Source organism: Fopius arisanus, unplaced genomic scaffold (assembly GCF_000806365.1).
Source record: "Fopius arisanus strain USDA-PBARC FA_bdor unplaced genomic scaffold, ASM80636v1 scaffold00003, whole genome shotgun sequence".
Classification (NCBI taxonomy): Eukaryota; Metazoa; Arthropoda; class Insecta; order Hymenoptera; family Braconidae; genus Fopius; species Fopius arisanus.
The window spans coordinates 2064921-2088918 of record NW_011887742.1 but is presented as its reverse complement, the minus strand read 5'-3'; the positions used below and the strand labels follow the sequence as shown (position 1 = coordinate 2088918).

Below are 23998 nucleotides of genomic sequence, written 5' to 3'. Positions count from 1 at the left end.
AAAATTTCAGTGACGAGCTCCTCGATTGTCATGTTCCCCTGATACTTTTACAAAAATTTCGAATTTTTCACTTTCAGTGAAAATTTCAGTGAATAGCTCCTCGATTGTCATGTTCTCCTGATACTTTTTCAAAAATTTCGAATTTTTCAATTTCTATACTTATCGCATTACCGACGGTCTGTATTTCACTGGGCGTGAAAATTCTACATTTTAAAACTTGAAATTTAAAATTTTTCGAAAGTTTTGAAAAAGTATCAGGGGAACATGAACGTCGAGGAGGTACTCAATTTTTAAACAATATTTCGAATGATTAGTCATTTACAAAAAGAAAATAGGAATTATTTAAAAAAAAAAATGAATGTTGGCGGGATCGAACCCCGGCCGTCGGCGTGCTAGCCAAGCACGTTACCGCTAGGATAACGCATAATTACAATATAAAAATTTCATTAGGAGTATATATATTGCAAAAGTATCGTTTTAAAAAATTGCTAATTTTGCAATTTCACTGGATATCTTTTCGATTTTCAAATATTCAGTTTTTAAACGGTATTTTCATTGATTAGCCATTTACAAAAAAAAAATTAAAATTATTTTGAAAAAAAAAAATGAATGCTGGCGGGATCGAACCCCAGCCGTAGGCGTGCTAGCCAAGCACATTATCCAGTAAACAACGCGCTTATTATAAAAATATAATTTCATTAGTAGTATATCTTCAAAATATTGAATAATTTCTTCCATTTGAAATTCCACAAGGATTGAATGACCTGTTGCCATTATTGAATTTTCCCGCCTGTTGGGTAACAATGACTGATAAGTAAAAGTCTCTAGGGTCTGGGGATTTGTTACGAAGCGATTGGATTCCCTGTACCCGGCTTTTGACGTGTCCTAGCCTAGCTGGAGGCGGCTGGTCGGTGTCGGGTTGGTTCGGTACATCGACAGTGCTCAGTGGTGCGTTTTAACATAGATAAAAATTACCTACGTGTCCATCAAAACCATTTCTCACTCCATAAATGACTGAGAATCGACAAATATTCAGCAAATGATCGTCCAACGACATCGCAACGTTAAATAAACAAATCATTGTAATTTTCATCTTCCTGAAGGAATTGAATCATGATGCGGGGAAAACCGGGTGGTGGTAATGTTCAGGCAGCTAAGAAGGTCATGTTTCCTGATAAAAAGCCAACATCTAAACAGATGAAGTCGTCCACGTTGACCAATGCTGCTGGTTTGATTTCACTCATTACTTTTACTGTACTCCTGTTGGCGTGGATATCGGGATTTGCATCGCGATTATTCGCAGTCATACGATTTGAGAGTATCATCCATGAGTTTGACCCATGGTAAGGATAATAGGGCCTTATGGTTCATTAAAACCAACACAAATCCCAATAAAATAAGAAAAAATCATGGACTCCATTTCGTCTCATTCATGTTTCCAACGAAAATCTCTGAACCTGACGAACAAATCGAAATTGTCCTCAGGACCTTTTTTCTGCAGCAGATGAAGAGCTACAAAAAAGGTCCTTACAACAATCCCCTTACCTCCCCCCCTTACATCCCCTTCAGTAAATTCAAATATATTTAAAGTTTAAAATCCGGCAATTGTTTTTTTTTTTTATTAATTCTTGATTTGACGATTCAGGTTCAACTACAGGGCAACAGCCTACATGGTGCAGCATGGTTTCTACAATTTTTTAAATTGGTTTGACGAGCGTGCATGGTATCCCCTGGGGCGTATAGTCGGTGGTACAGTGTACCCGGGGCTGATGATAACATCGGGTTCGATCCACTACATTTTGCATTCACTCAACATTCCAGTCCACATAAGAGATATATGTGTCTTTCTGGCGCCAGTCTTCAGTGGCCTAACAGCAATATCCACGTATCTCCTGACTAAAGAATTATGGAGTGCTGGAGCTGGACTATTTGCAGCGTGTTTCATAGCTATTGTACCAGGTTACATATCCCGTTCAGTTGCTGGTAGTTACGACAACGAGGGAATAGCCATTTTTGCTCTGCAATTCACGTACTATCTCTGGGTTAAATCCGTTAAGTCAGGCTCGATATTCTGGGCTGCTATGACAGCCCTGTCCTATTTCTACATGGTATCAGCCTGGGGAGGATACGTCTTCATCATCAATCTCATTCCATTCCACGTTTTTATACTTCTCATCATGAATCGTTACAGCAATAGATTATTCGTCAGCTACACGACATTCTACATCCTGGGGCTGTTACTCAGCATGCAGATACCCTTCGTAGGTTTTCAACCGATCAGAACGTCTGAGCACATGGCGGCGGGTGGTGTCTTCGGACTGCTCATCTTCATAGCAACCCTGAGGTATCTTCGAACAGTTCTCACTAAATCAGAGATGAAATACTTCGGTGGAATAGTAGCAGCAACAGCTGTTATCCTTCTGCTAGCCCTGATATCTCTGACGTATGCTGGTGTCGTGGCCCCCTGGAGTGGTAGATTCTACAGTCTCTGGGACACTGGTTATGCAAAAATTCACATTCCAATAATAGCCTCGGTGTCTGAGCACCAGCCAACCACCTGGTTCAGCTTCTTCTTCGATCTCCACATCCTGGTGACAACGTTCCCAGTGGGTCTCTGGTACTGCATCAAGAGAATAAACGACGAAAGGGTCTTCATCATTCTCTATGCCCTCAGTGCTGTCTACTTTGCTGGTGTAATGGTGAGATTGATGCTGACACTGACTCCAGTCGTGTGTATGCTGGCTAGTGTTGCCTTCAGTGGACTCCTCGAGCTCTATTTCAAAGAGGAAGATCGAGAGAGCAGTGACAGGGATGGAGGAGAGAGCAGCGAGGATGAGAGTGAAGCAGAAAGAGAGAGGAGTCCTGGAAGAGGACTCTATGATAAAGCTGGAAAATTGAGGAGAATGAAGCACGAGAGGCCCAAGGGCAATGGCGATGGACTCGGGGCAAATCTCAGGAATGGAGTTGTCATTGGAATTCTCATGCTCCTCATGATGTTCACTGTTCACTGCACCTGGGTAACCAGCAATGCCTATTCCAGTCCCTCTATTGTCCTGGCATCATACAGCAATGATGGTGGCAGGAGTATTCTCGATGATTTCAGAGAGGCTTATTACTGGTTAGCACAGAACACCCATAGTGATGCCAGGGTGATGAGCTGGTGGGATTATGGGTATCAGATCGCTGGAATGGCCAATAGAACGACTCTAGTCGATAATAACACTTGGAATAATTCACATATTGCTCTCGTAGGCAAGGCCATGAGCTCCACTGAGGACAAAGCATATGATATTATGACTTCTCTTGATGTTGACTACGTGCTCGTCATCTTTGGGGGAATGATTGGATATTCTGGGGATGATATCAATAAATTCCTCTGGATGGTCAGGATCGCTGAGGGGGAACATCCACAGGACATTCGGGAGAGCGATTATTTCACCGAGAGGGGAGAATTCAGGGTCGATTCACAGGGATCACCCACTTTACTCAATTCTCTCATGTATAAGTTGAGTTATTATCGATTTGGAGAAGTTGCCATTGATTATAGATCACCTGCGGGTTATGATCGTACTAGGAATGCTGAGATAGGAAATAAAAATTTCAAACTTACGTACCTGGAAGAGGCCTACACTACGGAACACTGGCTCGTTAGAATTTATAGGTGAGGTTTTTTTTTATTGGGATTCAAAGAATTTTTTTTTGCCTGATCGCTGGGCAAGTTCTTTATTATTATGAATGAGTTTTAAATAAAAATTTTCGTGTTTCAGGGTGAAAAAGCCTGACGAATTCAATCGCCCTCGTATTCCACTGTCCGAGCGCACAATTGCTCGGCCAAGTAGCAGTTATCATAGTAAAAAGGTTTGTATTACTGATTAATCAGCGATTGAAAAAAAAAGGGACGAGTTATTTTTTCGTCCCTTTCGTATCGTTTATATTTATTTTATTTTTAAGAGACAGATTTGTATGCAAACGTTGTTAATAGTTCTGGGGGGTGCGTCACTGATTGTTTCAGACGGCAAAGCGCAGGAAGGGCTTCATCAAGGGTAAGCCGTCAGTCGTCAAGGGACAGAAGCCACAGAGAAGATCAACAGCATAAAGCATGTACATATTACGTGATTCATCTGATTACTTCGAGAGACAAAATAAATTCGATTTTTCAAAGAGAAGAGGTAAATTAGACCGTAATGAGTAAAATACATCAAGTGTTTTTTGTAATAAAGAAAACCACCGTCCCCCCGATTTAAATGCTACCTGTGAGGATGAGAAGGATAATGTGGATGGAATTAATCGAACATTTCTCAAATTAGTGGATGCTGAGGTGTAGTTTATACCATTTGTAATTATCCAGTTCATTTCAACACCATCACTTTATGAATAATCTTCTCATCGTGTAGCATCGACACATTAAAAACTACAGTAATCCATTTTTTTTTTTTCGTTTGCACGTATTGAATGATTCGATGGAAAAACCTCACGGTTTTCGCGTTGGTGTTTCTAATAGAAATCTTAATTAAAATTTCTATTGAATTCTATTAGAAATCACGTGGATTTTTATTTGAGAAGCGTGAAAGGTTTTCTACGAATTCTTTAAAACGCGTGTGTTGTTGGAAATTATTCCGACTTTTGCGTGCCCAATTTTAAAGTAAAAAATGTGAATTGTTTACACGGATTTGTTGTTTAGGAGCATTGTTAAAGGATAAATATTCACAGTAAATGGAAAATAAATATTTGGGTTATTATTCTTCCCTAGAACTATGATTTATTCCATCTCCAAGAGAAGAGGTATTCACTGAAATTTGAAAATTCAAAATTTTCCAAAAATTTCCAAAAATTATCAATAATAATCACCAAGTCTTAGAATCCACGAAAATTTTTCTCATTAGCGCAAATTTATTCATCTAGTCTCTGCGAGTCACCGAATTTTCAATGCGTCCTTGACAATTTGACAATTATAAACAAAGTCGAAGGCACTGTCATAATCCAAAATAACTTTTTTCAACTCCTGGAACTTCGAAATATGATTCTGATGGATTTTGCTTCCAGTTCTCTTGTATCGAACTACAGTAATCATTTTATCGATCAAGTAGTGGAGCCAGAGTAGATTGGTGTAGGGCTGGAAGACCTGCCAGGTGTTCTTCACCTGTGCCCTCATGAGCCTGTAGATCTCGAACTGATAATCTCCAACAGCAGTGAAGAGTGATGGATCGAGTGCTAGATCATTGAATATACAGCATCCCTCGTAAGACATCCGAGAGAATGTAAAATCGATGATCGAGACTTTAATCCCTTGACAGGGGAATGTGATTTCTTCGGTATTTAATTTGTAGCTCGCGAGTTTATCGTTCGTTCGTGATATGAGGATGTTCCCCCAGTGGAGGTCCCGGTGCTCAAAGTCCATGGATTTTTCAGCAACAGCCAGGGTCAGGGCAGTCTGAATAAACGATGAGAAAGCTTCACTCGCATTTTGAAAGATAAACGCCTCTAAATCCTTTCCACCATCGCCAAGCTCGAGGGCAATGTACAGCTGATCGTCCTTGAACATACTGGGACAGTCATTTTCAGAATTCTTCTCCTCGTCGTACATTTCCCAGAGATTCACCAATTTATCTGGATACCTCCCCCGGAGGCAACGGATATTCTTCACCTCTACAAAACCGTCAGTCCTATTAATTTTATTCACCCTCAGATCGTGCAGCTCCTTGGCAATTATAATCTCAGATAATATCTCGTCGAATTTCTTCTGGGGCTCCCCGTTGACGAGGTCTGAGCCCTCTATTGGGATTATTTTGATGACAGATCTTTCCTTGCCGTTGTCGAAGAGAAATACCTCACCGTAGACACCTTCCCCGATTTTTCGACAGTTGTCCAAGTATTCCTCAGGGTACATTTGAGAAAATGGACAGCTATCCATCTGGTTGCAACGTTCCAAGACGACGTTCCTGGCAATTGTTGGCTCAGGAACTTGTAAATTATTCGTGCTACTTCGGAAATTATAATTCGATTTTCTCACCGATTGGATCGGTTTCTGCACAAGCGTCTGTCGATCTTTTCCAGTGGTGATCCCATAAGCCTCAAGGAACGATGAATCCTGTATTTTTTCAGAGATCCTGGTGTTGCCCCTATTATCGGGCACGACGCGGATCGACACCCTCCGAATGAATCTCCCTGGACTCGAGGGCTGAGAGGATAATCCATTCGCCGACCATTTCCTCTCTGGAGGTCCAGAAATGGCACTGGAGACACACGTCTGAATCTTGTCGTCCGCATTATTCGATATGCAGCTTTGGATTATGCCTAGTAAGACAAAATAATTTCAAATCATTTTCATTTTACTTCACCGACATTCAATTACATATCTACTCTAATAAATTTTAATACTGAGTACAGACCCATTGGCTGAACCGTGAAAAATCCTTCAATTGGGCCTCGGAGTATTTTTCTAATGAATTTCGAATTTATTTGTCCCGATTAACCTAATGAATTCATGTTTATCAATTGACACTCGGTTTTATCTCCCGTGCCACTTCATGCGTGTTTTTATTTATTTATTTATTCAAAACAAAGACTGAGGTCGATTGTATGGAAATCATTTATTCACTCCTCGCAGAGGAAAATTGCGTTTTTTATCGTTTTTTGAATAAAAAGAAATTTTTTTAATTCAGGGAGAATTTCCAAAAGAAAATTTAGCAATTCATTGCACATTACCTTGGCTCTGCATATTCAGGAGATTAGCTACACTTTGTCGCCAGTTCTTTCCTTTTCCAGCAGCCATGGCCTCGAGGTCCTCCTCTTTTCGTAAATGATTCAAAATAGAGAGCGATCGGGCCCAGGACTTCCCAGGCTTTAGGAAGACAGACTTAACTTCACGTCCACCACTCACTTCACCCTCATCCCCATCCTCATCATTCTCCACAGGACCTTCAACCCCTTCTGACAATCTCTTAACAGTATTCTCAGATATTGCACTCAGTCTATTATCTCGGTCACGATATTTGTGACGTCTGTCTGACACCCGAACAGAATCGGGTAACCGAGTCAGGGCTTCTGGCAATTGTCCCATCATCGTCGACTCTCTTTTCTTTTCACCAACACCAGAAGAATCATTTGGCTCTTCAATCATTATCTCCCCATTATTTTCCTCGTCACCTTGATCATTAATTGAATCAGTTGAAAACAAATGCGACGAGAGATCAACCCCCGACGTCTTCCCCATCGGCTGCCCCTCGTCTTCAATTCCCCCAGCTGTTGAATCATGAATTCCAGAAGTGTCACCCTCTCTTTTATCCTCGCCACTATCCTCAAACATCAGTGGAGACATTGTCCCTGAAGACGACGTATCCACCCTCCCCTCGACCTTATCGGAGAGTGGAGAGCAAATTTCTCCAGAAGAATTCGAAACTGCCATTGTATTTACAGATGATTTCAATTTGTCTTCCTGACATTCTCCTGAAATAATCGAGGGCTCAACCCCCGTGGATCCATCAATACTATCTTTAATACTGGGTACCGAAGAGAACAGTTGTTGCTCGATCTTCTGCTTGAGAGAATTATCAACTATTCTAGTCAGAATAATATCTGAAGCAGTCGACACGTGCTCCTCTTCAGTGTCCTCATCAATTATCGAAACGGAATTGCTCTTGGGTAATTTAATCGCCACCCCTAAGGGATCAGTCTCGATATTTTCCTTCCCCCTGTTCTCCTGCTCTTGTAATTGATTTCCTCTCGGTGCCAATTGATTATTCCGCGGATTAATCCCAGAAGAGGGAACTGGAATGGGAGACAACTGCAATCTAGCCCCTTTCTGTCTGATCCTGGAGACCACTGGAGTGCTGCTCCAGAGAGTTTGATTGATATTGGAGTTCCTGGATTTTCCCAGTTTGTCATAACGTTGAAGAACTACTGAACAATTATCCAAGATTGAGACGGAACTGGTAGACGATCGTCCCTCGTTGGCACTCGAGGGTTTTCTCTTCGTTTCAAGAGTTTTCTCAATAATTTCCTCTTTCATGAGAGATAATGAATCATCCGTCACCTCTTTCTCGTATTTCTTCACAGAATCATTCGGATTCAAACTCTCATCAGTGGAGAATAAACTTAGCGATTCGATTCGAGATTTCAAATTTCTTTTGCCTTTTGTTTTCTCTTCGTCGAATTTATTCTCTTTTTCTTCATTCAACTCATCCTCAGATAATAAACTGACTAGAACACTGACCGAACTTTTCTGAGAATTCGGAGATTCGGAATGATTCCCAGGATTTTTTTCCCTCAGGATGTTTGCCAGCTTTAATCTGTGTAAGCTCACCCAGCAGTCGCTCGTTGCATCTGATGATGAGTGCAGAGAAATTTCGTTTCGTTGAATTGACTCAATATTTTTGCCTCCTCTTCTGTTGGAATCTGGTCTTTTATCTGAGATTTCAACAACTGGTGGGATTACACTGTCATCCACAAGGTCGTTCTCCTCATTTTTATCAAAATGTTTTTGTCGTGATGGAGAAGTTCTCTTTTTTCTATTTCTCGACTTGACTTGTTGTTTCTCTTTTCTCTTTTGATCTACAACTTGAGAATTGACGGGACGTCCTGCATTATCCTTAGCTCCTCTGATTCTTCTCGTTACTTTCTGATTTGAGAGAGAATTCTGAGGATTTTTACTGGCTTTTGTGGATTTTTCCGTGGTTTTTCTTTTTCTCCCACGTTTAACCGGAAGACTAGCCTGAGGAATGGGGATGACTTCCAGTTCACTGGAGTCAGAGCTGCTGGTGGAGTAAAAATTTGTTGAGTCATTGTTTTGAGACGAGACAACTGCCTCCACTGGTTTTGCCGTTTTTCTCAGTCTGTCGAAGGTATCGTCCAGGGGCTCTTCCTGTTTGTCATTTTCCTCGTCTTCGGAGTCCGAGAAGAAGTGCAGGGGAATGGAACGAGTGGGAATGGCTGCGGGAATTCTAGACCAAGAATTCACAGGCTTTCTCTGGTAGGTTCTCATCGGCTTTGCGAACATTTTTGCAGGGACAGCCTCTGGAATAATCTGTGATAATTAGGGATATGTTAATTACATTGTAATCGCACTGATGGACAAAGTGGCGGGACTATTCTTCGGTAGGTTATCAAGTCAATTCAATTCCAATAAAATTTTCATGCTCTCACCTCGTGTTTTATCGGAATTATGATTAATTAAGAGATATATTGGTATTTAATTCATTGTGTCAATAATTTTTGAAGAGCAATTATGCAAAATATTCGATGAATGATTCTTGTTGGTATATGTTTACAGTTATATTTATGAATACAAAATAGTGCTGCCCACTGGTGGCAAAAGCGTGGCTTTTGAAAAAAAAAGCCTAGGTGACGATTTTTATTTCATTTTTTTATTCCTTTCCCTGCGATATGTCCAGGTCATTAATTATCTAATTCCAATAACAGATTAAATATTATGTAAATAAAAATAGTGAGTAATCCTTTTAAAAATTTTTTTCTGTAAATAAAAAATCGTAAATTGCCTGAGGAATTCCATGCAGTTGAATTTAGATGGCTAGGACAAATATTTTTCGAAAAATTAAAAAAAAAACACAGAGATCACAAATAAGGGCTCTTCGCTCTAGGATGCATGAAAGCCGAGGAAAACGAGAGTTTTTAATAAGTACAATTTGCATAAACAACTGTCACTCTCTCTTTCCGCGTCACTCGAAGATCCCCGAAGATCGCCGGATGCACTCGATGATGAGATTAGGGCCGATTTTCCTTGACGGGTACCCCATGCTGATCCAGAGTCTCGAGACGAGACTTTTGTGTATTTTTGTGAGACAACACATGCGGATATCTCCGCGTCACTGAACAACAAAAAATTTACACTCGCTTGTTCGATTTTTCAGTGGAAATATTAACGCGGAAAATTCCCCCAGGTGAGTCGTCCTTCAATAATCATATGTTCAATAATCAGAGGGGAGTTTATTACTATAAATAAGCGATGGTTCATGCTCAAATTTATTTCTCAAGGTCTTTCTAGTTCTCATGGCAATTCCCAGGCAATTCCCTCATTCATATGGCGTATTTATGTCGTAATTGGGCCGTGGGTATTTACGGAAATCGCGTCACTTTTCACCTAGAATTCGCAATAATTAAAGTGTCTCATTTGTTTCTCTTTCTCTCGGCGAAGAAGCTTTCATTAATTTCCCATGGGAATTATGGTACTGAGCCATTTTTACAAAAACAATTTTCAATTAATTATCAATTATATCGATTAATCAATTAATTCATTCCACAGATAATTATTATTATTTCGGTTCTGATAAATTATTTGCATTTTCTCATTCATGAAATTCGATAATTCTCCAGTTTGAGAGATTGTGAAGAAAAGGATTTGATTTAATTTATTGCAGTTAACTCATCATCATGAACAAAAATGGGCCACCACCTTCCTATGATCAGCCCCCACCATCAGCACCACCGAGCTACTTCCAGAGTGTAGGAGGTGTTCTACCTGCCAGCCCATACACTCCAGCACCAACATGTAATTATTTCACCTCTCTCTCGACATTAATCCGCATTAAATCGATAAAACATGTCACAATAATTATTAATTTAATCAGATGCTCAGGGACCTCCCATCGTGACGACAATAGTGCCATTGGGATCTGGGCCCACCCACACTATCTGTCCCCACTGTCACGTCGAGATTGAAACAGCTACGAAATCAGAGCCTGGAATGATTGCATACGTCTCAGGTGTTGTCATTGCATTGCTCGGGTACGAAATTAATTCGATTACGAGAGTCAGTGATAAAGAGAGGAAATGGGAATAATCAGTTTCAACATTTTTATCTTGTATTTATTATGGATTTTTTCTCTAGATGTTTTTTCGGTTGCTGTCTGATTCCCTGTTGCATTGACGAATGCATGGACATCCACCACACCTGTCCCAACTGCAAGGCGTACCTAGGAAAGCACGCGAGATAGAGTAATTTTAAAGGCCCAATTTCTCACGGAATGCACAAGAGTAAAGCCACAACACTACCACTGTAGTATCTTCCACAACAAGCAGCAACTCTTGACACAATTCGAATACCGCAACTATTTTAATTAATGAGTAGTTAGAGATTAAATTTATTGACAGGTAATTGTTTCACTTGTGCAGCTGTTAACCGTCCCAAAGGCCATATCAGGGATTTTTGAGGAGGAAAGTTACTCGGAGATCATATTATAACTCAAAAAAAAAAATTGTAATACGAAGTCTGGAAGATTTATTTATACAATTTTTTTTTATTAAGACGCTATTGTTCAGTTGGAACAAAATTATGGAATAGATAATTGAAGAATCTCAGTGCCTTTGTCAATTGACTAATTGATGTATGACAGGGGAATTTTGGAAGGATTTTTCCTCTCTAGGAGGTGAACGAGATCTTGAAGATCTTCAACGACGAACGATATTTAATTCATTAATTATTATACCACGAACTCGGGGTTTATTTTCACATTGTATCTACGCAGACAATCAATGCGCTTTATCAATTGTTTTCATTAATGTGTTAACACAAATAAGAAGTATTTATATCGAGTATTTCGAATTGATGGAGTGTAATAAATTTTTGATTATGTGTAAATAACATGAATTCCAGTTTTTTTCTTTTTTATTTCTTTTTTTTTCTCCTTTTATTTTCATTCATTGATGTGATCCGGGTCCTTGATTCATTATTTTACCTGCACAGGGGAATAATTATTACACATGACTATCAAAACCCATCAAAACATTCAGATGGAGCAGACGATGGCAGACCTACGGTACGTGAAACAATTCAATCCTTCCCCACCATTTCTCCCACACTGAAATCCCCAAATTGATTTCCTCATAAAATTTCCATTAACTTCTAGTTATTGTTTCACCGAATGACAATAATAAAATGGAAAGAATGTGACATTATTGCCTGGGGCTGTGATACCTGTGATGAATAACCTCAAAGGTCAGTTCCAATAAATGGACTTTCAGAAAGAATTAAAATTCAATCTGAATTTCGTGATACAGAAATGTGGAGATCAGCGAATCACCTGGAGAGGCTGTCATTCCCCCTGGGACTGGTGAAATCAGCCCGTGAGATATTGAGATGTCAGTTGAGAGGTGTTGGATCATCAAGTGACCCTGGACTCCCTGAGGAATCTCAAGTGGTGATATGTGGAGGTGGGGTAATGGGTGCAGCTGTTGCTTACCATCTCGCTGTGATGGGCTGGGGTTCACGAACAATAATCTTAGAAAGTGGACGAACGGGCGAGGGAACGACGTGGCATGCATCAGGACTGGTGGGTGCCTTCAAGCCGAGTTTAGCACAAGTGAAATTAACCCAGGACAGTATTGCCCTGTACAAGGACCTGGAGGAGAAGGGGCTGCCAACTGGCTGGAAACAGTGTGGGAGTCTGTCTCTAGCCCGAACGAGAGACAGGATGACAGTCTTCAGGAGGATGAAGGCCCAGTCTGTATCGAGAGACATCGAGTGTCACTTGGTGACTCCAGAGGAAGCCCAGGAGCTCTGTCCCCTCATTCAAGTCGACGACCTGGTGGGTGGAATATGGATTCCAGGGGATGGTGTAGCGGATCCCTATCAAACCTGTTTGACGTTGATCAAAGAAGCTCAGAGACAGGGGGTGCAAGTATTCGAGAACTGTCGAATAACAAGAGTTGATACCACAGATGGAAGAGTCGATGGGGTCCAGACATCAAAAGGCACCGTCAAATGCCAGCACTTCGTCAATTGCGCTGGATTCTGGGCGAGGAATGTTGGTAAATTAAGTCATCCCCACGTGAAAGTCCCACTGCATCCAGTAGAGCACTACTATCTCCACACAAAACCCATTCCTGGACTGGAATCGATGACTCCAGTTGTTCGTGATCTCGATGGCTACGTCTATTTCAGAGAGAACAACGGGAGAATTCTGGCTGGGGGTTTTGAGCCACTGGCCAAACCCGCCTTCGAGGATGGAAGAATACCTGAGACCATCGCCGAGAGAGTCCTCCCAGAGGACTGGGACCACTTTCATGTGCTATTAGAGCAAATTCTTCACCGGGTACCAGCCCTCGGGGACATTGAGCTCGAGAGATTGTGCAATTGTCCAGAGGCATTTTCCCCTGATTGCAAGTGGATCGTTGGAGAGGCACCGGAAATTAGAAATTATTACGTCGCTGCTGGAATGAAGACTATTGGAGTGTCAGCAGCTGGTGGCGTAGGTCGTGCAACAGCTGAACTCATAATAAATGGGTCAACGTCCCTAGATATGTACGAGATTGACGTCTCACGATTTCTTGGTCTTCACAATAACAGAAAATTCCTGAGAGATCGAGTGAGAGAGGTACCCAGCACTCATTACGCCCTTCAGTACCCTCACATGGAGTTCAAGACAGGAAGAAATTTGCGGATGTCACCGATCTACTCGAAGCTCAAGGAAGCGGGTGCTGTTTTTGGTCAGGTGATGGGGTACGAGAGGCCCTCGTGGTTTCAACTGGATGAGAACGACGTCGACCCTCTCGATGGACTGCAAACGTACAAAATAGCTTCGACCAATACTTTTGGAAAGCCCTCGTGGTTCGGCCCAGTGGGAAGGGAATATGCAGCTTGCAGAGAGACAATTGGCCTGAGTGATTACTCTTCCTTCACGAAGATCGACCTCTGGTCGAAGGGTGAAGAAGTCGTGAATTTTCTCCAGTACCTGTGCTCCAACGATGTTGATGTACCGGTTGGGAGTATAATTCATACTGGAATGCAGAATCATCGGGGAGGATACGAGAATGATTGCAGTTTAGCTAGAATATCTCACAATCACTACATGATGATTGCCCCAACGATTCAGCAGACTCGCTGCAAACACTGGATCAGACGACATCTGCCTGGCGATGGCTCTGTTGCTTTTTCAGATGTCACGTCAGCTTACACTGCAATTTGCATCATGGGCCCTGCCACTAGGTCATTATTGACTGAACTCACTGATGACGACCTGAGCCCCAAGAGTTTTCCCTTCTTCACGTTTAAGGAGTTGGATGTGGGTCTCGCTAATGGCGTCAGGACGATGAACCTCACCCACACTGGGGAGTTGGGATATGTTCTTTATATTCCAAATGAATTTGCTCTTCATATTTATACGAGACTTCTCGAAGCCGGTGCTAAATATGGAATAAATCATGCTGGGTATTATGCAACGAGGGGATTGAGAGTTGAGAAATTCTACGCATTCTGGGGACAGGATCTTGACACGTTCACGACTCCTCTGGAGTGTGGCAGGTCCTGGCGAGTTAAATTCGATAAAGATATCGATTTCATCGGTCGTGATGCGCTCCTCAGGCAGAGAGAGCAGGGAGTAACTCGAAAATACGTACAACTTCTTCTCAATGATCATGATCCTGAGTTTGACACCTGGTGCTGGGGGGGTGAGCCGATCTACAGGAATGGAAAGTACTGTGGTATGACCACCACCACTGGCTATGGATACACCTTCAGAACTCAAGTTTGTCTCGGATTTGTACAGAATTTGGATGACATTGGGAGAACTCAGGAGGTTACTAACGAGTATGTACTCTCTGGGGATTACGAGGTCGACGTGGCTGGAATAAAATTTCATGCCAAATGCAATCTTCATAGCCCCAATCTACCCACTAAATTCCCAGACACCGAACGAGACTCTTATCACGCAACCAGAGATAATTTGAATGCATGATTTTTGTCGAGACGAACCCCTCGTGGAAATTAAATCAAGATTCTGTCATATTGTATTTAATTATGAATTACTTGCGCTGAAGCGGCCGGGACGTGGATGAAATTCCCCTTTCCAAAAAAAAGTAACCCTTTTTTTTTACCAAGGATTTTGTGAGGACATCATAAAATGACAGCCAATGTATGTGATACATTTTTTAAAAACAGAATTTGACATTTTTGACGAAAATCTGACAGAATCTGATGATCTAGTATTCACGAGGGATTTTTCACCCTCAATCTGCCAACAGCTGTCAATCTCTCAATCTGCCATCGACGAAATTTAGTAAATTGTGCAGTTTATTGCAAGTAAATACATGAAACTTCCTCCAGAAGTAATCAATTAATCTATAAGAGAAAAAGAAAAATAAGATGATATTTTATCACTATCAATGTACACTCTATTGAACACCATTCTTTGTTATTTATACATCGCTGTAATCCATTATCTTCGTAGAGATTAGTATTGTCAACTATAATTTTGTGATATTTTGTACCCAAATATACTTGCAATATAAAATGCTCCCATTATCAGCTATTTCATTCATTGGCTCACTCACTCCCCTCAGGGATAATTATAACTCTATCTGTACCAATACCATCTTTAACAGACTTTTTGTACAGTTACAGAGACGTTTTTATTAAAATATTAACATATCAATTGTATCATTACCTTATTTATCTAATCGATCACTATATTCATCAAGTAGATCTAACGGATAGTTTTATGATTCATTATTTCATCCGAATAAAATCGGGGGAACAAAATTCCAATAAACAATAAGGAAAAAAAAAAATAAAACGAAATGAAAATGTATCTTAGCCCCAGAAAATATAATACACCTAAGTATTTTTACATGTGATTAATTATGTACCAATTCTTTTAACTGTACATGGAAAGAAGGGGAAATTGAGTGCAAATGAAAAATAACTAATGTAAAAACGTCTTATCACTCGGGCATCTCCGGCTCTGGTGTTGGCTGAACTTGTTTCTGGACCATGCAGGATCTTGCCACTGATTCGAATAATCTGGAATTCAAAAATTGATATCAGCACTACATGAATTAATGATCATCTAATTAATTATGAATTTCACGGTTATGATGAAATTATTTGTAAAATAACAAAGCATCTCTTTGAAGTTTGAAAGTTTTTTTGAAATTTCCACTAAAAATCGAAATTCAATTTTAAAAAATCGATTACAGAAACAATAAATTCATGAAGAACTTACTTTTCAATTTCAGGTGCGCAATGCACGAACTCATGATCCCAGAACTTATAATTCCTATTCTTAATAAGTTCAATGAAGGTAATGAGTAGTCCCCAGGGATGAGGTCTATTAACAATGAGTCTCTCCAAGAGAACTCTAGTTATTTGCTCCTGAATGGCTTCAGTATTGGCCTCGGCGAATAAATACAGGAGAGTACAACTGAAATAATGCGTATGACTATTGGGATATCTCAGCTGATTAGCAATAGCATTGAGGAATAGATATCGTCCCTCGGTGTCGAGATCAACCGCAAGATTTTGGAAGATATCCATGTGGGCTGAGTGAGCAATAGTCGACATATTGGGTGTGTGTCCCTTGTTCCTGATGAATGCAATTGCCTGAGTTCCCACGTACAGCACCAGAGCATTCATCAGAAGAATATTGTATCTCATGCCAGGCTCCTGGGACACCTGGAGATTGCTCCTCAATTCAGACAAGAAAGTGACAGGAGCCCTGGCTTTCAGATAAGAATCCAACTCCTTTTTGAAACTCAACGGTTGAATCATCGATGCAAAATTCGTCAATACCCTTGGGGCATGGGCGATCTCCTGGAGCATATCCACCTTTAAATTAGGAGTGAAAGGATCAGGCAGTCTCATGTTCCTGGGAAAAGCACTGAGTATCAGATTCCTCATCTGAATGCAGTTCGGGGGAATGACGTCGCAGAATCCATAATGATAATCGCAGAGGAACTCTGGGAAGTCGTGTAACAGCACCAGGAGAACTCGAAGTGTTCCTTTATAGAGGAGAGTCACGGGTTTCGCGAGTTCTGCATTCCTCAGATATGGTGCGAGGTACTTGAAGAGATCAATGAGCAATTGGGCGTAGGGACCCCAGCCCTTTTGCTGAGGTGTTATTGCCAGCATTCGGCCAATGAAGACTCTGTGGGACACGAGTTCCAACCAAGCGTAGCAGAAACCTGGGGCTTTGGCAGGTCGCAGAATGTGAAGGGTGTGACAGTAAGCTGTGAGCACTTGGAAATTGACAGCCTCGAGGACAGGCTCGGGTGCACAAAGCTCCAAAAACAGCATTATGAAGATTCTGTGGTAGGGAAGCTGTTGGAAGTCTGTTGTTCTCAGCTCGTGATCCTGGAGGAGAACTCCAGCCACGATACCCAGGACTTTATTCAAAAGATTGATCTTGGTGTGGGTATTGGTTGTGTCACCAGAGTGTTTAACAAGAAGAGCCACTAGACGTACAAAAGCATCGAGTGAGTGAAAACATTTGGCTCTAATGACTGATGGTGCCACGTTTGTCTCAGCGAGCGCTCTGTAACACAGATCGACACACATCTGAGTGCTGAGTTTGAAAAATCTCGTGATGAGATCATCAGTTTTGAGGATTCCATGGATATTCATCTGGTGAACGAAAATACCAAAGGCTTTTGTGGGATCACGTGCGTGAGTTGGTGAGTGATGCATCTGCACCCATTCCCTGAGGAGATACTCAGTCTTCTCCATGAATCCTGGGGGATCGTCAAAGTCCCGGGCCCGGACCTGGAGAATTCCAGAGTGAATGTGAGCGGTGGGGCCGGCTGATGGTCGATCAGCGAGTACCCCGGGATCCTGATTCGCTCGAAGGGACTCGATGAGGTTTGTTAATCTGAAAAGAGAGATGCCTTCTGGTGGTGCTCGGTGCTGAATCATCCTTCCGAGAATTTCAATGGTGTTGTAGAGATCAGACTCCGTGACGTGTGTTGTCTGTCGTTCATCGATGAGGTACATCTGTACAAGCTGCATTGCAAAAGCAGTGGCCATGGCATTGCCTGCATCCATAGCCTGAGCCAGAGCGATATCAAACTGTGGAAAGCTCACCAGGTGAGATCTTATCAGACAGTCGACAGCCTCAAAGTTGTATCTAAATTCATCTCTGCATTCTGTCAGGCATCTTGTGGAGTGTTTGTTGGTCCACTGCATACCATAGGCTCTGGGATCCTGAAGACACTTGAGAATTCTCAGATGCACCTCTCGACATCTCAGGATTATCTCCCCATCGATTACTCCACTGGATATTGTCGGACCATCCAGCAGTCCCTCAACAGCTTTTTTCAGTAATGCCATTGCAGCCCCAGCGTCTCTCGATCTTCTCGTCAAGATAACAGACTCCAGGAGACTGTGGAGTGATGCATGATGAGGAGGTGGTACTGCAGGTCCCATCGCAGATATCAATAGCTCAACTTCTCCAGCGAGTTTCTCCAGCATCGAGCCAATCTCATCGTTGTTGACTGTTGCATAGACGGCAACTTGCTGAGGTGTTGCAATAGCAACACCTGCTGGATTAGTTGGAAAAGACGCCTGAACCGTCGGCTCGGCTATCGGTTTCGGGATAAACAGAGCTTGAGTGTCTCTCTCGGATAGTGGAAGAAATCCTGGAATATTCCTGGCGAATTCCTCGTAGACTGCCATTTGCTGGGGTGTTACACCTCCAGCTTTCAATCTTATTTGTTCAGGCATTCTCTCAGCCTGATATTTAGCCAGAGGATCACAATATCTTCTCCCCTCCTGTCTGGCTATCTTTCTCAGCTCTATTTCATTCAACAATCTCTTGTCCATCTCAGGCATCGCCTTCTCAATAGCTGTCTTCTGGACAAAAGCGCATGCCAACTCCATATTATCAGCAGCAACGACATTAGCTGCCTGTTCAGCGACTTCTTTCTGCTGGGGTGTCGAGCCCATCGCTGTTAAAAATGCATTCTTCAGATTTGTACTGATCGACGCGAGAATTTGATCCCTGCAGGTGATCATTGCCATTCCAGCTGTCAAATTTCTCACCATGTGCCTCGCAGCAGAGCGCATTCTCACTTCTTCGGGGTCCAGTGCAAAATCCTTACGTACTATTTGTTCGCTGGTGGTCAGGGCTATTTTAATGGAACGATCAACCACTGGGTGAATCCATTCCTGAATTGCTCGTTCTACAGCTGGTCTTACAAATTGCTTCAGGTGTGGATGTGTCTGGAACAGTGGCAGCTGATTATTTATCGTCATATGTTGGGCTATGTTGGAGATATTGGTGACACTGATGTCCATGTAGTTGAATCGCGGCTCTGGGGGTCCTGTGGGCAATGATGGAGTTGTATTAGCTGGTTGTGATGGCTGGGATATTGTTCCTGGAGCTTGTGTCGAGCCCCCAAGTTCCTCCATGGGGCCTGCCTGAGGCTGTTGGTTAGTCGGTGCCTCTGCTTTTTTATTTGGCTGGGACAATTGATACTCGAGATTTCTCAGCTTGTCTGGGTCCTTCAGGTAAACCGCTGGGTTCAGCTCAGCCACATCGATACTCAAATTCTTGCACAGTACCTCGATTTCAAATTTTAAGTTGAGTTTGAGATCGGGCTCTTGATGGAGCTCTGCGAGAACATTCATTATCGCTATTGTCCAGGGATTCGGGGGTCGAAACACTCGACTCTTGGCACAGCTCTCCAGGACTTTGGCGACGAATGGTACGACGTAGAGGAGCTCCTGCTGGCCCTTGTGGTATGCCTCGACGAGGAGGCTCTTCAAGTCTATATCCACCTGGAGAATTGGTTTATTTCGACCTAGAGTCAGCATTCCCAGCCAGTGTCCCAGGTTTTTCAGGAGTGAACGATCAGAGAAATTGGCAATCCCCTTGTCACTCCTCAGCAGCACCTTGATATTTCTGAAGGTCTCCCTGGTGACCATTTTATTGATCTCTGGAGCTTTGAGGCAGTCCAGAAAGTTGGAGTACAGTGCGTGAAAATTTAGCTCGATGCTGGCTCGCTTCATCACGAGATACTGCGCCATCCAGGGCCAGTACTCCTCGGTAACGATTTCCCTGATCTCGTCGCACTTCTGTTGAAGATTCAGTTGACTCAGGTTATTGAAGATGAAGGCAGTTTTGTCCTGAAGAGTCTCAGGGGGACACGTTATCTTCTCCTCCTTGTCAGTGGCAACTAGAAGAGTGTCAATATTCGTGGCATTGGCTATTGATGGTCTAGCTGACAATGAAGTTGTAGCTGTCGTTGTGGATTTAACCTGGACTTGTGTGGTGCTCGTGGTTATTGTTGTGGTGGTGATTGTCTTGTAAGGGGGTTGAGTTGTCACTGGCGCCAAAAGAGCCGCCAAATTCTTGGGGAGTACTGGCCCCTGTGGCTTGTGCGGTGGCTCTTGTCCCTGGAGGCCGTACTCTATGTACTCAATCAGATGGGCTGGGAATTCTGAAAAGTGCTGAATCGTTCTCACGTGCTCGCAATACGTCTGGTAATCCTTGAGGCGTCCCTTGAACCTGTCGAGGGCCACCACTCCGAAGTAATACATTTTACTGCCCTCAGACTTCCTCAGGGCATCCAGGACAAATCTCAGGGCTAGTCCAAGGGTCACGTAACTGTTGACAAGTCCTCGTTCGATTATTCCACCGAACAATTCAGCTGTTATATGAAGCTCTTTGTCGGGATACTGCGGGAAGAATTTGTACTCCTCAAAAAGATTTCTCAGCATGCAATGGAACACCTCTCGTTCTCTCTTCGTTCCAGCATCCTGGAACTTCTTCAGCATATCGAGAACCTCGTCGATGGATAGGGTAGGATGAGGGGGATGATTGTAAATCCTCTGGAAGTAGCTGTTGGCCTCGTCCTCGATCTCCTTCGAAACATTTTGTGAAACGTCTGGAAAGAGATTGGAGAAGTCTGGAATTCTTGTTTTTTCGATGCCAGTGGGGGGAACCAAACGACCTAGTCCACCTATTGTCGAGCCTCCTGGGAGAACAGAGGGCCCCTGAGTACCCACAGGGCCTGAGTGAAGTTGAGAGGAAATTGGTAGCATTGGAAATTGATTTGGCGAGGGACCCATCAGTCGTGATGGTGATCCTGGGGCTGAAACCAGGGGCCCAAGGGCGCCAGGAAGATTAAACGTGGATGAAGTGGGGGCTATTCCCATTGATGCCAAACTGGAGCTGATATTCCCAATATTATCCACTGGTTTCGATGAGAACAGGGGATTAGCCAGTTTTGCTGGATTAAAGGCGTCGAGAACTGGGTGACGAAGGACTCCAGGTGGTGGAGGTCTATTCATCGTTCCTTTTTGCAGCATCAGACTGCAATTCTGCACCATCGTCATTATGGTTTCTGAGCACTCCGGGGAGACACTGCCAGCGCAACCCTGAAGGCACGCTAAAATCGTTGTCAATGTCTCCTGAGGGAGTTGACTGGCCTTCGGCAGACTCGAATCCTCCTTCATGCCGGCCCCCATCACCTGAGGGCACCTCCTCTGGAGGAACTTGACGGTCACAGCTACAAAAGCCTCGCCATGGTCTCGAATTTTATCAGTCAACCATTTCTCCAGCTTGAGATATTCTCTTCGTGAGGCTAAACATGCGAGATCAATCATGAAGGGAAAAGATTGGGCATTCAGGAGAGTCGATAGTGCTTTCAAGTCCTGAGCGACGTCCAAAATTCTGGAGAGTCTCGTCTGATCGTGATCCCCTCGCAGGTACCACTCTGCCATCGAGTGCATGATAATCGTTTTTATTTTGGTATTATTGGCGTGCCAGGCGTGATGAAGAATAACCGCTGAATTGGGATGATTTCCCAGAAAAATGGGCATGAGGGTGGTGAGTAGCTCTTGCCTGAGAATCGTTAGGGGTGGACTGATCTGGAGTAGAGCGAGAATGAGAACGTCAGGGCAGTGTTGAATTGGCCACTTGAATATCTCCTGGACAGGGCCATAGAGGCCCCTCTCAGCCATGTGCAGAAGAAGTTCGACGACATTGAGAGAGTTCCAGGTTTTGGCCTCTTTGCTGTCCCCCTCGGGTATTGACTTCAGGACATCCACTGTTACCTGGTGATAAGGATAATCAGCGAAGCAGAAGATGTCTGGACTCTTGAGGATCTGCTGGATCAGTGAGAACTGTCCCTCGATATTGTCCCAGTGTCTGTAGAACAGCTCCACTGGAAACATGTCCAGGGGATAACCCTGATGCTGGAGTCCCAGGCGAAGACCTGTGATGAGAAGATTCAGACCCTGCCGATCCTTTATGTGAAACTCCAAGTGATCCAGTTTGACGATTACTTCGCTCCAGGAGAGAGTTGACTGGATATCCTTGAGGGTTTGAATAAAAACTTCGACGTTCCAGGTGGTAGGGGTGGTGCTGCCGTCCGAGGATTTGTCCTTGTTTGAGTCTGAATTGGCTGATGTGTTGCCCCAGAATGCCTGAAGGCCCCCAGCATCCTCAAGACCAGTGCAGGTTCTCGCCATATGAGCTAGAACTCTGGCAGCAGCCAGTGGTGATATCTCCCTAGCTCCAAGATTCGCCAGAGCTGCTCGGCACTCCTCAACACTCGCTGTAAATCCATAACCCAACTCCATTATGAGCTCAACCAGTGAACTACTGTCCATCTGACTCCCAGCCATAACGAAATTGCTCTGGATATTGGGATAGAGTTCCCCCTCGTTTGGATAGATGAGTGGTGCTAGCACCACTGGTACAAGCTCTCGAGGAAAATCACGACGCAGATTTTTCAGGAATTTCTCCACCGAGTCCGGGGGAAGATTGAAGCTGTTGTTGGGATCTAGGGCCTGGGAGAGGATCAGGTGGAGGACTTCGGGGGACGAGTCGTGGAGACCCTCTTCCTGCTGCTTGCTGGGATTCTCTGTGTTTGTATAGTTTTTTATTAACTCTGGGAGATTCTTGCGGAGATCCTCGAGGGCAAGCTGACGTAGCTCTGATGATGATGAGTGACGAAGGGTCAGGGTAACGACCACCTGCTGAACTAGTGTCAGATTCAACACTCGACGAAGATTGTGAAAAAACTTTGGCGATGGTGTCAATGTTTTCTGCTGATGCAGTGGATGATCGATTGCGTATGTGAGGTTAGATATCAGCAGTGGCTTCCCCAGGTGATTATTGCACTCCTGTTTCAGCAGTTGCACTTGGTAATAGTCCTTGGAGCTAGTGCTGGGTGGCTCACCAGTTGAAAAGTCAACGTAAGAGAACAAACAGCGCAGCAAGTGTCTGTCCGCCTCAAGACCTTTCCAACGTACCAGCTACAACGCAAATTCCATTTTTCATTGTATTAAATCAATCGTCATTAGTCTATTATCAAATTATCATTAAATCCACGATGAAGTCGTGAAAAGACGAGTCTTTCGAAAATATCTCCGCAACCAGGAAAAATGAAGAGATTTTTATAAGAAACTTCTTCATGGTTCTTTTTTTAGGAGGTATTATTCAAGTTATCTCGTTTTACTTGGCAAGTATAGAATGGGAGTTGAATATAATTGTTACTCACGAATGTTATCTCCTCGGCACTGCCACGATAATTTTTCTTATTCAAATTAGCAACCAAATAACTTATTTGTGACAAAGTAAAAGATAACGAGTCCAGGTTCATAGTTCCATGAATGCGACCTCGAAAGCTTCAAACGTTGTTGAAGCTTTCTTCGGTATCCACGACTTTCCTCCCGGTATTCTCTCCTCATAAGCATGAAAACTACATTTGCACAAATCTACGACCAACATCGGGATCAATATATTTTAATAATTATTGTTGTTTTCACAGCGAACAAATGGCCAAACGCTTCAGCCCAACATTGTGAAAGAGGAAAAAATATTCTGGATGGTATTTTGTGGTTGGTGGCCAGGATTGATGGGTTTTTTGTGATTTTTACGTGAGGAACTCGAGATATTTGGTCACCAATTGGATTTTTTTCTTCGGAGGATGAGGCAAAAACTTTTTTTCCACGGGCACACTCGGCAACACTCGGCCCAGCACGCGCTATCCAGCTTTTGATTGAAATTATCAGTTTTGGAGGGATTCGGCTTTCACTGGGTTTCGGATTTTGATTATTCGGAATTTTTTTCGGTTACAATCCGGTGATTTATTCTTTTTTCCGGGTTTAGGGATGTTGCCGAGGTAGTTTTTCCGTTGCAATAGTGAGGCAAACTCGCCAAAATCACACATACATATGCGGTCCGTTCGCTTTGATGGCGTTGATGCGCTGTTGGAGATTTCCTGAAGAATCAAGGGGAATTCACAACTGACGATTTGAAATTTA

At 43.0% G+C, this 23998-nt stretch overlaps 5 protein-coding genes across 11 annotated transcripts; 3 read left to right on the top strand and 2 right to left on the bottom strand.

Annotated features, from left to right (window-relative positions):
* The first annotated feature begins 878 nt into the window (after nt 1-878).
* Stt3B (catalytic subunit 3B of the oligosaccharyltransferase complex) lies at nt 879-4739 on the top strand. 3 transcript variants are annotated; one of them, XM_011310824.1, is made up of 5 exons: nt 879-948; nt 1104-1343; nt 1646-3661; nt 3768-3858; nt 4013-4739. In XM_011310824.1, the coding sequence occupies exons 2-5, from the start codon at nt 1114-1116 to the stop codon at nt 4094-4096; spliced, it is 2421 nt and encodes an 806-aa protein (XP_011309126.1). In that variant the 5' UTR covers nt 879-948; nt 1104-1113; the 3' UTR covers nt 4097-4739. The 3 variants fall into 3 exon arrangements, with proteins under 3 accessions (XP_011309126.1, XP_011309118.1, XP_011309135.1); XM_011310816.1 differs by having other exon boundaries at nt 891-1343; XM_011310833.1 differs by having other exon boundaries at nt 891-1343; nt 3983-4072.
* Nucleotides 4740-4850: 111 nt separating this feature from the next.
* LOC105270118 (uncharacterized) lies at nt 4851-9714 on the bottom strand. 3 transcript variants are annotated; one of them, XM_011310846.1, is made up of 3 exons: nt 9639-9714; nt 6706-9022; nt 4851-6294 (listed from the first exon to the last, which is right to left on the bottom strand). In XM_011310846.1, the coding sequence occupies exons 1-3, from the start codon at nt 9645-9647 to the stop codon at nt 4913-4915; spliced, it is 3708 nt and encodes a 1235-aa protein (XP_011309148.1). In that variant the 5' UTR covers nt 9648-9714; the 3' UTR covers nt 4851-4912. The 3 variants fall into 3 exon arrangements, with proteins under 3 accessions (XP_011309148.1, XP_011309153.1, XP_011309159.1); XM_011310851.1 differs by lacking the exon at nt 9639-9714 and adding an exon at nt 9142-9284; XM_011310857.1 differs by lacking the exon at nt 9639-9714 and adding an exon at nt 9142-9284 and having other exon boundaries at nt 6706-9012.
* Nucleotides 9715-9748: 34 nt separating this feature from the next.
* Nucleotides 9749-11596, top strand: LOC105270091 (cell death-inducing p53-target protein 1). Of its 2 annotated transcripts, none has more exons than XM_011310797.1 (4): nt 9749-9896; nt 10374-10504; nt 10584-10740; nt 10844-11596. In XM_011310797.1, the coding sequence occupies exons 2-4, from the start codon at nt 10387-10389 to the stop codon at nt 10947-10949; spliced, it is 381 nt and encodes a 126-aa protein (XP_011309099.1). In that variant the 5' UTR covers nt 9749-9896; nt 10374-10386; the 3' UTR covers nt 10950-11596. The 2 variants fall into 2 exon arrangements, with proteins under 2 accessions (XP_011309099.1, XP_011309105.1); XM_011310803.1 differs by lacking the exon at nt 9749-9896 and adding an exon at nt 10011-10181.
* A 90-nt stretch (nt 11597-11686) lies between these two features.
* LOC105270069 (pyruvate dehydrogenase phosphatase regulatory subunit, mitochondrial) lies at nt 11687-15253 on the top strand. Of its 2 annotated transcripts, XM_011310772.1 has the most exons (3): nt 11687-11771; nt 11862-11950; nt 12013-15253. In XM_011310772.1, exons 2-3 carry the CDS (start codon nt 11935-11937, stop codon nt 14685-14687), a joined length of 2691 nt encoding a protein of 896 aa, XP_011309074.1. In that variant the 5' UTR covers nt 11687-11771; nt 11862-11934; the 3' UTR covers nt 14688-15253. The 2 variants fall into 2 exon arrangements, with proteins under 2 accessions (XP_011309074.1, XP_011309065.1); XM_011310763.1 differs by having other exon boundaries at nt 11715-11950.
* Not1 (CCR4-NOT transcription complex subunit 1) lies at nt 15005-23507 on the bottom strand. Its single transcript, XM_011310785.1, has 3 exons — nt 23233-23507; nt 15954-22987; nt 15005-15751 (listed from the first exon to the last, which is right to left on the bottom strand). Exons 1-3 carry the CDS (start codon nt 23332-23334, stop codon nt 15673-15675), a joined length of 7215 nt encoding a protein of 2404 aa, XP_011309087.1. The 5' UTR covers nt 23335-23507; the 3' UTR covers nt 15005-15672.
* Nucleotides 23508-23998: the final 491 nt, after the last annotated feature.